This window comes from Panthera onca, chromosome E1 (assembly GCF_046562875.1).
Source record: "Panthera onca isolate mPanOnc1 chromosome E1, mPanOnc1 haplotype 2, whole genome shotgun sequence".
Lineage (NCBI taxonomy): Eukaryota > Metazoa > Chordata > Mammalia > Carnivora > Felidae > Panthera > Panthera onca.
Window position 1 is genome coordinate 55,484,034 of NC_138352.1, and position 10,897 is coordinate 55,494,930.

At 58.5% G+C, this 10,897-nt stretch overlaps 1 protein-coding gene across 6 annotated transcripts; it reads left to right on the forward strand.

Annotated features, from left to right (window-relative positions):
- Positions 1 to 1,610: 1,610 nt before the first annotated feature.
- Positions 1,611 to 10,868, forward strand: PPP1R1B (protein phosphatase 1 regulatory inhibitor subunit 1B). Of its 6 annotated transcripts, none has more exons than XM_060646195.3 (7): positions 1,617 to 2,229; positions 3,919 to 3,979; positions 4,294 to 4,316; positions 4,725 to 4,800; positions 8,344 to 8,547; positions 9,828 to 9,947; positions 10,583 to 10,868. In XM_060646195.3, the coding sequence occupies exons 1-7, from the start codon at positions 2,149 to 2,151 to the stop codon at positions 10,735 to 10,737; spliced, it is 720 nt and encodes a 239-aa protein (XP_060502178.1). In that variant the 5' UTR covers positions 1,617 to 2,148; the 3' UTR covers positions 10,738 to 10,868. The 6 variants fall into 6 exon arrangements, with proteins under 6 accessions (XP_060502181.1, XP_060502178.1, XP_060502179.1 ...); XM_060646196.3 differs by having other exon boundaries at positions 1,622 to 2,229; positions 10,043 to 10,700; XM_060646197.3 differs by lacking the exon at positions 1,617 to 2,229 and adding an exon at positions 2,356 to 2,548.
- The last annotated feature ends 29 nt before the right edge of the window (positions 10,869 to 10,897 follow it).

Here is a 10,897-nt window from a genome sequence, read left to right on the forward strand (position 1 = left end):
CTTCTGACTTTCAGGACCTCCTTATTCACCCTCTTAAGGAATTGCCAAACTGGTCTTTGCCACTCCCCAGTACATCCCACCTGGAAGAGGGCCCTAGGCCAAACCATGGGCTGCCAGAGATGCCCACACCCCTGGCCCACAACCTGGCATCTGATTGTTTCCCCGACAAGCATAAGCCAACAAACATAGGATTTGAACCAGGCCTGAGGTTGCGGGGGTGGAGCTGAATGGCCAGGACCTCCAGCTCCCATAAGCAAAACTCTGCTCTCCTGCCACCTTCTGGGTGACTCTGGGGTGCAGACCCCCTTTCATAAGACTCCTCTGGTCTCTTGCACCCTTCTGCCAAGGACCCAGCATGCTGGGGCTGGGAGTGGAAAAGTTGCTGGAGGAGGCGGGGCGTGGGGGGTTGGGGAGTGCTCCTGACTGTTCCAGGTCTGAGTGTGACCAGGAGAGAAGACAGCCAACACAAACAGAGCCCGAAGGAAGACACACTCTTATGTACACATCTACACATGCACCCTCTCAGTGCTACAGAGAAGCTTTCAGACCCTCACCCATAGACCTGTAGAGATACCCAGGGCCTGGACAGATAAACAGGGACACTCCAACCCAGTGGGCCGGCCCCTCCCTTTTCCCCTCCAGAGACGCACACAAACACCTCTGCAAAGAGAGAGGCTCACACCTCAGAAATGAGCACACACACCTCTCCCCCCAGCTCTGTTCCTGAATGCACCAAGCTCACACACGTGATGGCACGTGTACTGGTACAGGCAGCCCCCCAACTCTGTCCCCCTGGGCTGGCTCAGTCTCCCCCGCTTCAGATCTGGGGAGAAAGGAGGAGACACGTGAACCCAGGGTGCATCAGGGCAGGGACACATCCCCCCGCCCCCCATCACAACTTCATCTCCTTCTTCTGCACGGGCTAGAGCTGTGGATACAGTCCCCCCACCCTCTGCAAGCTGCCACACGCCAGCCCATCACCTTGACAGTCTCTGACATCCTCCCCCACACCCACACCCTCCCCCAGCACACAGTCTTCCCACACCCTGCCACTCACACCCGCATCTTTGACACTCTGACACACTTACTCACACAAGACTCACACACACTCATGCACACCGACCCCCCCCCCCCCCACACACACACACACTCCGTAGCTACAGGCACCACAGGGCCCCTGGCACTCACACACACTCCCTGCCATGATGACTGACACGTGTCCTCCCACGCACACCAGCTCTTTCACACTCGCTGGCTCTCTAGGACACCCCCATTCACAGCGTGACATGCTGGTGGTAGTTTCTCCAGGACCTCGCAGTCCTCCCCGTGAAACTCCAAGGACCCAGGCCACGAAGGGGTTAAAGTCAGAGTCCCGTCTCCCTGCTGCCCCTCTCCCTGCTCCCCCCACCCCCCCAGCCCCGCCGGCCTCCCCCCATTATGCTCCCTGCTGGACTCCATCAATAATGCAGCTTCAAGTTCTCGGGAGACGGCAGGGGGCCCCCAGCCCGCTCCCCGGTCCTGGCTCACACTCCGCACCCTCCTCCCGCCCCGGGGAGAACACAGTTCTCGGTGCTCATTGGCCACTTCCCCCTGAGCCCTCCCACCAAGCCCCCGGGCGCCAGTCCCAGGCCGAGGGGACGGGCCGGGAACCCCGAGGCTGGGGCCAGAGGGTGAGACCTGGAGGGACGGGGAAAGGCACAGACAGACAGAGGCGCGAGGAGAGGAAGGGAGGGAGAGAGAGGGAGGCGGAGACACCCACAGAGACCCTCGGAGAGAGCGAGGAAAGGAGGGAGAGGCGAGACTCAGGGAAAGACACCGACCCCGAGCCGGCGAGCCCGAAGCCGAGGCCGCAAGCGCCGGAGGACCCGCGCAGCGGGCGCGGCGGGCGAGCGCGAGAGCCGGGAGCCGAGAGCCGGGGGCGCTCCGAGCCGGCGCGACCCCCTCCCGCTCGCGCGCCCTCCCCTCTCCGCGCGCGGTATTTTTATCTGAGCGTGAGCCGCTCGCCTCCCCCTCGCCGCGCACAGCCAGCGGTCGCCGCCGCGCCCCGAGCAGCGCCGGGAAGCCGAGCCGGGACCGCAGCCCGGGACCCCGAGACGCGCGCCACCCACCCCCCCCCCCACCCCGGCCCCGCCGGCCACCCCGCCCGCCATGGACCCCAAGGACCGCAAGAAGATCCAGTTCTCGGTGCCCGCGCCCCCCAGCCAGCTCGACCCCCGCCAGGTGGAGATGGTAAGGGGGCCGCGCACCACCCCCGGCAGCTCCTCCCGCGGCGGGGCGCTGCCGGGGCCGGACCGGCCCGGGGCGGGGGTGGGTGGGGGGGCGACCTAGAGTCTCGGGCCGCCTCGGACACGCGGGGGCGCGGGGCAGCGCGTGAAGTTCGCTGCAGACTCGGGCAACTTTTTCCCGTTCAGGCGGCGAGCGTCCGGGGCAGGACCGTTGGGAGCGGCCACGGGCGGGGAGACTGTGCTCTGGACCCTGCTCGGTGTCCTCCTTCTCTAGGCTCCCGCCGGGACCGCTGCGCCCTGGCCCCAGCCGGAGCCCGTCGGAAGTGAGAAACGCGGGGCACTGACCCATTGTACAGAACAGGCCTCCGCCTCGCGGCCCCAGGCTCTGCCCCTCTCTGGTGCCACCGTGTATGCCTGGGCCCGGCCACCAGAGCCTTGTGCTGACCTCCTTCCCTGCCAGGCCCTACACAGAGCCACAACATGGGGGTGGGGGGCGACCGGTGGTCCCAGAAGTCAGACCTCTTCACAGAGTACTGAGTTCTTTGGAGAGCCTTGGCGGGGGACCGGGGGGGGGGGGGGGGGGGGAGGGAGGGGGGAGGGGGTGTCCAGAGGTCTCCAAAGGTGGTAGAGGTGGACGGAGGGAGAGGAGAAGAGGGCTCCGCCCCCCACAAAGTAGCGTGTTCACTTGTTGCTGAGCTGCAGCTGGCACCCAGCAGAGCAGTGAGAATGGGCCAAGTCTTTTTGGGGGGAGGTAGGGGAGGCATGGGGGGAGGGGGAGGTCCTGGGCCTAAGCAGCTTTGGGTCTGGAGGGCAGTTTGGAGAGCTTGGCAGGGGGAGGTGGCAGTTTCAGCTTAATTCACCTGGTTCTCTTTGTGCATTTCCCTGGAGCTCAGAGGGGACCTAATTAACTGACAGTTGGTCTGATTGAGAGCTGGGGGGGGAGGGGGTGGGGAGCAGTGACTGGGAGTGCCCAGTGCCCGCCCCCCCCCCCCCCTCACTGTTTAGCTTGGCTCACATACCAAGGAGGACAACTTTTTGTTTTTTTATGAGCACTGGGCCAAGAGTTACAGCCTGAGAGAGACTGCTAGAGGGACCCAGGCACAGGCCTCCAGGGACACCTCCAGGACCCTGTGGGTCTGGGGCTCAGGCCCACCCCTGAGTCTCAGTGTGGGGTTGCAGGTGTCTGCAGTGCCCTGGCTCAGCCTCCCTCTGCAGCTAGATCCAGTTTCTTTGAAGCCCTTGAGCTGACCTTAAGTGGGCAGGGCCACGTGGGTGCCGTGGCCCATGGGGCATCTTCCAGAGCCAGCTTTGGCTCTGGAGGTCTGGTATCTGCAAAAGCTGGAGAGGATGGGCTTCCTGGATAAGGAAAGGTGGAAAGGGAGATGCCCATTCTGGAGGAGCCACGGAGTGGGGTGGGCGTGGGCTAGAAGTCAGTGGTGGGATTTTCTCCTCCTTTCTCTGCCATGGTGAGCTGTAGCCTTGAGCTCTGTGCTGAACTTCCTTGAGCCCTGGGTTTTCACCTCAGTAAAATGAGGGGGTTGGATGAGCTATAGAGTTCCTTTCAGCTCTGACAGTCTTTGATTCAAAGGTTCCCTGGGGATTTCAAAGCACTGTTTGTTCTCTGCTGCCTTGGGGGGGGGTGCAGGTGTCTATCCTGCAACCCCCCCCCCCCCTTCTTTCTCCATCTCCTTAGATCCGGCGCAGGAGACCAACCCCTGCCATGCTGTTCCGGCTCTCAGAGCACTCCTCGCCAGGTGGGCCCCTTCCCTGCTGCCCCAGCCCTGGCCCCACCCTAACTCTGATGCCTTCTTGGGGCCCTTCCTTAAGTCCCATGAGTAGGAAACTGAGCAGAAAATGGGGCAGAGTGGGTAAGGTCTGGGAGTCAAACTCTTTTGGGTTTATCTGTTGACCAGGCACTTCCAAATACCCGGAAGGAAAGGGCACACATTCCCTTTCCCCAGAGATTGAGCCTTTGGGGAAAGTAATTCTCTCTTTCTCTCTTCTCTTTTCTCCCCCTCTTCTCTCTCCTTCCCTCCGTTTCCCTTGGTTCATTGGTGGACACCCTCAGAGGAGGAGGCCTCCCCTCACCAGGTGAGTTTCTAGGGGCAGCTGGAAGGAGGAATGCGGGGGGCCCCTTTGCAGTGGGCTGGACAGGATCATTCCTGACTAATACAGGATGCCACTTGAAGGACACATGAGTGTATCAATTGGCACCTAGGTAAGAGTGCCTGGTGCCAGGGTTCTACCAGCACATACTCCTCTGCCCTTGTCTTTCCTCTGCTCAGACTTGGGCTGGGGTTCTACCTTGAGCCAGGCTATGGAGTATGGAGACCCTTCCAAAGCCTAAGTCCTAGCAGGACCCAGAGGGGCAGCGGCACCTGGACCCATCCGCAGAGGCTAGGGCAGTTGGCCTGGGTTGCCAAGGGTAGGGGGGAATGGGGGAAGGGTGGAGGGAAGGGGCCTCGGTGAGTCTATTTAACCTGGTGCTTACCCTGGCAGAGAGCCTCAGGAGAGGGGCATCACCTCAAATCGAAGAGACCCAACCCATGTGCCTACACACCCCCCTCGCTGAAAGGTACTGTTCCACCTCACCGCTCCCCACCCCCCCCACGTGTTAGTCTGGCTGTCCCCTCGGCCCCTGGAGCAGGGCTGACACTGGGGGAGGGAGGTGAAATGTTGAGCTTTTGTCAAAGGGGAGGGATTGCCTTGTGCACCCCAACCACTACTTAGGGACCAGATCTTTCCTAATTTGGCCTTGTAATGAAGGGGCCCAGGGGCTGAAAGAGGTGGCTGTGGGCCTTAAAATAAGGTGGTGGGATTGAAAGAAAAGAGATAGCTGGCCTAAAATGACAAGTATCATCAACATAAAGTGATTCAGTACTGTACCTCCTCTTTGCAAGTGTGTCCCAGGCCACCTTTTGGTCCCCTGCTCTCCAACGAGCACCTTTTTCAGGTGCAGCCTTTACTCCCCTCTCCCAGTGGCATAACATTTGCAGAGGTCAGCAAACTGGATGCTTCTTGGTCCTGCTTCTCCTTTCTGTATTAAAACACAAATCACTCTTTTTTTTAAATTTGTTTATTAAAAATTTTTAATGTCTATTTTTTAATTTTTAAAAATGTTTTATTTATTTTTGAGAGAGAGAGAGAGAGCATGGGAGGGACAGAGAGAGGGAGACACGAAATCTGAAGCAGGCTCCAGGCTCTGAGCTGTCGGCACAGAGCCTGACACGGGGCTTGAACTCCTGAACAGTGAGATCAAGACCAGAGCCAAAGTCGAATGCTTAACCTACAGAGCCACCCAAGTGCTCCAAACACAAGTCATTCTTATAGTACACACTTATAGAGCACCTAATGTATGCCAGGCCTCACTGGTGGCATTGGGCAAAATCAGGGGAGTAAGATTTGGCTCCTGCCCTCTTGGGGCCTTTGGCCTCAAAGGGTCATGGGCGAGCTACCGAGGAGAGGATGGTTAAGCCTGGATTTGAAGGATAAGTAGGAATTCAACAGGCACGCAAGGCATGGAAGGGCATTCTAGGATGAGGAAAGGAAATGTACATGGGGGAGGAGGTGTGAAATCAGAGAGAGCCTCTAGAGTCGGCCTGGAGACTTGGCTATCTGCAGGGAAGCTGGGGGAGATACACCTGGAGGAGAAGGTGTGGAGATGGGGAGGGACTCTTCCTAACTGAGCTAAAGAATGCCTTCCCACCCCCACTGCAGCTCCAGGCCTGAGGCTCTTCCTGCCTGGCCAGCCCCCTCCTCCCGTGGAGGGAGGACTGGATGGCTGGATGGGTGTGCTGAGAGCTCCCTCTGGGGTGGGTTTAATGAGTTCCCAGCACTGGCCAAGGTCAACAGGCACACCTGTCACCTACCTGTCAGCCTGCCTGCCAGGGTTGGGAGCAGAGAGGAGAGGCTGGGAAGAGAGGAGAGAAGGGCAAGGGCATTTTCTGCCCCCCCCCCAGGATAGAAAGAGGAAGGGATAGCATGTGGGCAGTGGGTTCAGCACCTGGAAGGACTTCCCACCTGTAGGGATATGGAGGAAGGCCAAGCCCCTGCAGTAGAAATGGGAGGGGGGGGGTGGCATCTTCTCAAGAGAGAACACGGGACCTCTCTCCTTCCTACTCTGGGCTGGGGAGGGCTGAATGGACGTGAGGGACAAGAACCGTCCCTTGGATTCTTGGTTATGAGCATGGGGAAGAAGGCAGGGGTGAGGAGAATAGGGCCCAAGTGCTTCTGGGCATCCTGCAATGGCTAGAAATGTGGTCCCACCGCCACTGTCCCTTTGGGCTGCACCTTAGGAGGGTCTAAGTTGGGAGAGGCAGGGCAGTCTGGGGGCTGTGCTGGGGACCTTTCAAAAGGGAGACTTGGGTTGGGGGGGGTGGTCCAGGGTCCCAGACATGAGGACAGATAGAGAAGAAGACAGCTGAGAGGGCTGGTGGGGGGAACCTCAGGGAGCCCCGAGAGGCACAAGGGGAGGCGCGTGCGCAGGAGGCCCCCCGGGGCGCCGGCACAGGCACTGCACACCTATCGGCACTTCAGCTCAGGAGCTGAACTGTACTCCCCCGACTAGGGGAGAGGGTGGTTGCTCAAGCAGCCACCTCCTTCCTCTCCTCCCTTCCCCCTAACCCTCAGAGGACCCTTCTGTACCTGGAGGGCACTGTGTTGCAGGCTTCAGCCCCTTTCTGGCCAAGGGAGCGCACCTGGCGGGGTCGGGGGTTTGTAGGGGGAGAAGCCAGGGACCTCCGGGGGAGGGTGGACAACACTGAGTTTTGGCTTGAAGCGGACTCCCCAAGGCCAAGCTCTCACACTTGGCTCAAGGTGAAGTGCTGCTGCGTCCCCAAGGCCAGGGCAGGGCGATTTATTGCATTTTTATTGTCTGAGTAGCTTGCCCAGAGCCAGCAGGAGGCACCGGGCTGGGAACTCGGGGCAGGGCGGGGTAGTGGGCACACACAATGCACCCTCTGTGCCAGTCCCGAGTTGGCAGGAGCGTGGTGCCCTGTTCACTGCACCGGAGGTTTCCAGCCTGGATCTACCCCTCTGGGCTTTCTAAGGGGAGGGGCTGCCTGCCACGGAGAAGGAGCTGGAGAACCCCAGCACCTAGCTTGTCAGCATCTTCTCTGTGAGCTGTGAGTTCAGTGACCCCAGTGCTCTAAACTTCCACCAGCTCCTGGTCTCCCTGCTGCCTCTGCCCCAGCCACACCTCACAGCCTCCCCTCAACCCCTGCCACTGCCCCAGAATCCCCCAGCCCTGGCCCCTTTCTCCTAACCCCCAGTCCTTTCCATCTTTTGGAAACTTCTCCTCGGCTGCCCACACTGTTCCTTTCCTAGGCCCTATCCCAGCAGGCCTTGGTGGTGTTGGGGGGGTGGGTGGTGTTTGCTGCTTTCTAGGTCACCACAGAGGGAGCTGGAAGCTTGGGGATGTGGGTCAAGATTGTGGGGGCTGCGTCTGAGCACTCCACATCCCCAGGCACAGGCTTCACTGGCTGTAGACTATTATATCCTCAGTCTCCAAACTGTTCCTACCCCAGGACCCGGGGCAGAGATGTGTGGAGTGGCATTTATGACGTGGGCAGTGCCAGGGAGTGGGGACCAAGCCCAGAATCGGAGGGGGTGTGTGCAGGATTGGGGTAAGCAATGGGCCCTAGGCAGTCTGGGCACTCTGAGAGAAACTAAAAGGGACAGATCCCCCAGGCCCTGGCCCATGGGTCCTATGCCTTCTGTCCAGGGCTATAACTGGTGGACACTGTCTCCAGTACTGGGTCCTTGGAGAAACAAGTTCCCTAGCCACGGAATGTTAAGCTGCTGCTGTACCTGCCTGGTCTTGTCTAGCTTGACACCCTATAGTTTGGGGGAGCTGCCCAGTGCCAGCCTTGGTGGGGGTGCTGCATCTTTGGACAGCTTAGGAGTCACACATGATCAAGGATCTAATGCCTGCTGCTTTTGCCCTTGTCTGGCCCCCCAGCAAACTGATCTGGGACCTTTAGCTTTTGAACTATACCCCTGAGGGGGTTAGCCACGGGAAGGAGACTGGAGGCTGGGCCACATGCCTCTCCAGCTTCTTGGGCTGCTTCGTGGTCCGGCTGACCCTTGCCTTCCTGCCTCCCTGCCTCCCCCATGCCAGCTGTGCAGCGCATTGCCGAGTCGCATCTCCAGTCCATCAGCAACCTGAGTGAGAACCAGGCCTCAGAGGAGGAGGATGAGCTGGGGGAGCTGCGGGAGCTGGGCTACCCTAGAGAGGAAGACGAGGAAGACGAGGAGGAAGAGGAAGAGGAAGAGGAGGAGGAGGACAGCCAGGCTGAAGTTCTGAAGGGCAGGAGGGGGCCTGGTAAGCTGACGGGGCCAAGATGCCTGGGTTCCACGAGTATGGGTTAGGTGGGTTCCTCCCTGAGAGTCCTGGGATTTTTTTGACACACATAAGCTGCGGTCATACAGCGAGGGCTTGCCTGTCCTCCCACCCGTATGTGCCTTGCTGGGCTTACTGGGGCTGCTCTCATCCTGACCCTGTCCCTCTCCCAATCAGGTTGTCCCTGATAATTCCTCTCTTCCACTTGAGGTTTGAGGCTAGACCCAAGAAAAGACTTCCTCGCCATGGCAGTGAGGGGGTACAAGGAAACGCAGGGATAGACAACTAAGAGGGCCCAATGCCCCCTTTACCTGTATTTCTGAACATAGGTTGTGGTCTTCAGCTAGGAGGCTGAGAGCTGGTTTCTAAGTCCTCCCCAGGACCCTGTGGCTGTGTCTCCCCTTTTTTTGTTTCCTGGGCTGGAGGTGAGAGGGTGCCCTCTAGTGTCTAAATGGAGAATCTAGGATTCAAGAACCAACCTTGTCCTCTGCACCTCCAACCCCAACTGCCTGGGAAGAGACCTGCCAAGGAGGGGCCTAAGACCGACACAGAAGGCCTCAGAGCTAGAGACCCCAGATCTAGAAATCTCCACAAAAGGACCCAAGGCCCAGAGAATTCCTAGGCAGAAAGATCTCTGTCCCTCCCATGGCTGTTTTTTCCATGCTTAGCTATAGTAGATTGTGCCATATCTATCCCTCCCAGTGCACATTAAACTTTCTGGTCCTTCATTTTATGGGGATGAAAAACAGTTGACCACCCCTGCTTGTAGTGTCCATCCCTCAGATCCAAACAAAATGCCTTGGACCTCTTCTCTGCATCTCTGGAGCAAAAGCTCCTGTTGGAAATTGAGTCCACTCTCACTGAGACCCTTAGGACAGGTAAAGAGGAGGTGAGAGGAAAATGTTTTCTCAGGAGAAGCAGTAGGGCAGAGGGGCAAATGACAAGACTACCAAAGACCAATATCAGTTGCCACCGCTCCTGGAGTGCTGGTGCTGGGCTGGTCAGGGTAGTAACTGTTGTCTTATTTAAGGCAATCTACACAATTTCCCTCTTACTATCCCCTTCAGAGAGGTAATAACTGACTCATCTAAGTCATATAACTATTCACCGGAAGAGCTGTCTTGGGCCAGTGTTCTGTCTATTATACCAGGATGCCCTCAGAAAGCTTAGCCTTAGCTATTACAGAAACTCAGCTCATGCTCCAGGACCACTGAATGGATACCTAAGAGTCTGAGTTTTTATCCCTTCTACCCCATCCCCAGCTGGGGAGAAGATAACTTGTGGCCAGGGTCTGGAGGGACCCTGGGAGCGCCCACCCCCTCTGGATGAGCCCCAGAGAGATGGAAGCTCCAAGGACCAAGTGGAAGATCTGGCACTAAATGGTGAGGCTTGGTGGTGGGGAATGGGGAGGTGGGGAGGTGGGTTGGGATTTCTCATGAGCGTGGCCAAGCCCTGAGTCCCTCTGCTTGCCTTGCAGAGTCTGGGGAGGAGCCACAGCGCCCTGCCCACCCTGAGCCTGGCACATAGGCATCCGGCCTTGCATCTCTCAGAAGGAAGTGGAGGGGGCATTGCTGTTCCCCAGAAACCCACTCTGTCCCCACCCTATTTTGTACCCTTCCCCCTCACTCGCTAGGGCTGTGGCTTCTGACTTCTAGAAGACTTAAGGCTGGTCTGTGTTTGCTTGTTTGCCCACCTTTGGCTGATGCCCAGAGTTCCTGGGTACTTGCTGCCTGATGCCTACCCCTGCCAGTCATTCCCCCATTTACCCAGAGGGAGGCGGGATGTGAGAGACTTTGCATCAGATAATCCAGTAAGGGTGTGTGTGTGGGGGCAAAGGTTTATCCTTCACAATTCCACTCCCCAGACCCTCTCCCCTGGGCACAGGAAACCCACAGGGCAGGACCCTAAGATCTGGGGAAAGAGGGTACTGAGAAATTGTAGGTACCCTTAGATCCTTCTCCATCCCCTCTCCTATGGGGGATTTCAAGTTACCACCCCTCTCTCTGGCTTCTCCCAGGGCCCAGGATTCAGGCATCCTTCTCCTCAGCTTCAACATTTTGGAAATCTTCCCCTTATCACTCCTGCTCCCCAGCCTGGGTGCCTGGAAGATGGACTAGCAGAGGCTGCTTTGTTGCGTTTTGTTTATGCTTTGATGCCAGGAATGCCGCCTAGTATACGTCCTTAGGGGGGCACACGGTGGGGAAGCCAGGTTCTCCTTGTCCTCCAGCTGCTCTGCCCCCTTCCCCTCTTCCCTGACTCCAGGCCTGAACCACTCCTGTGCCGTAATAAATCTTTGTAAATAACTGTGCTGAGACTCCTCTTTCAGGGGAAA

Excerpts from the sequence above, each read along its gene's own strand:
- PPP1R1B (XM_060646195.3), top strand. The coding sequence starts at position 2,149 with ATGGACCCCAAGGACCGCAAGAAGATCCAGTTCTCGGTGCCCGCGCCC. Across the intron at positions 2,230-3,918 it reads ACCCCCGCCAGGTGGAGATG|ATCCGGCGCAGGAGACCAAC; the intron begins GTAAGGGGGCCG and ends CCATCTCCTTAG. Across the intron at positions 4,317-4,724 it reads AGGAGGCCTCCCCTCACCAG|AGAGCCTCAGGAGAGGGGCA; the intron begins GTGAGTTTCTAG and ends TTACCCTGGCAG.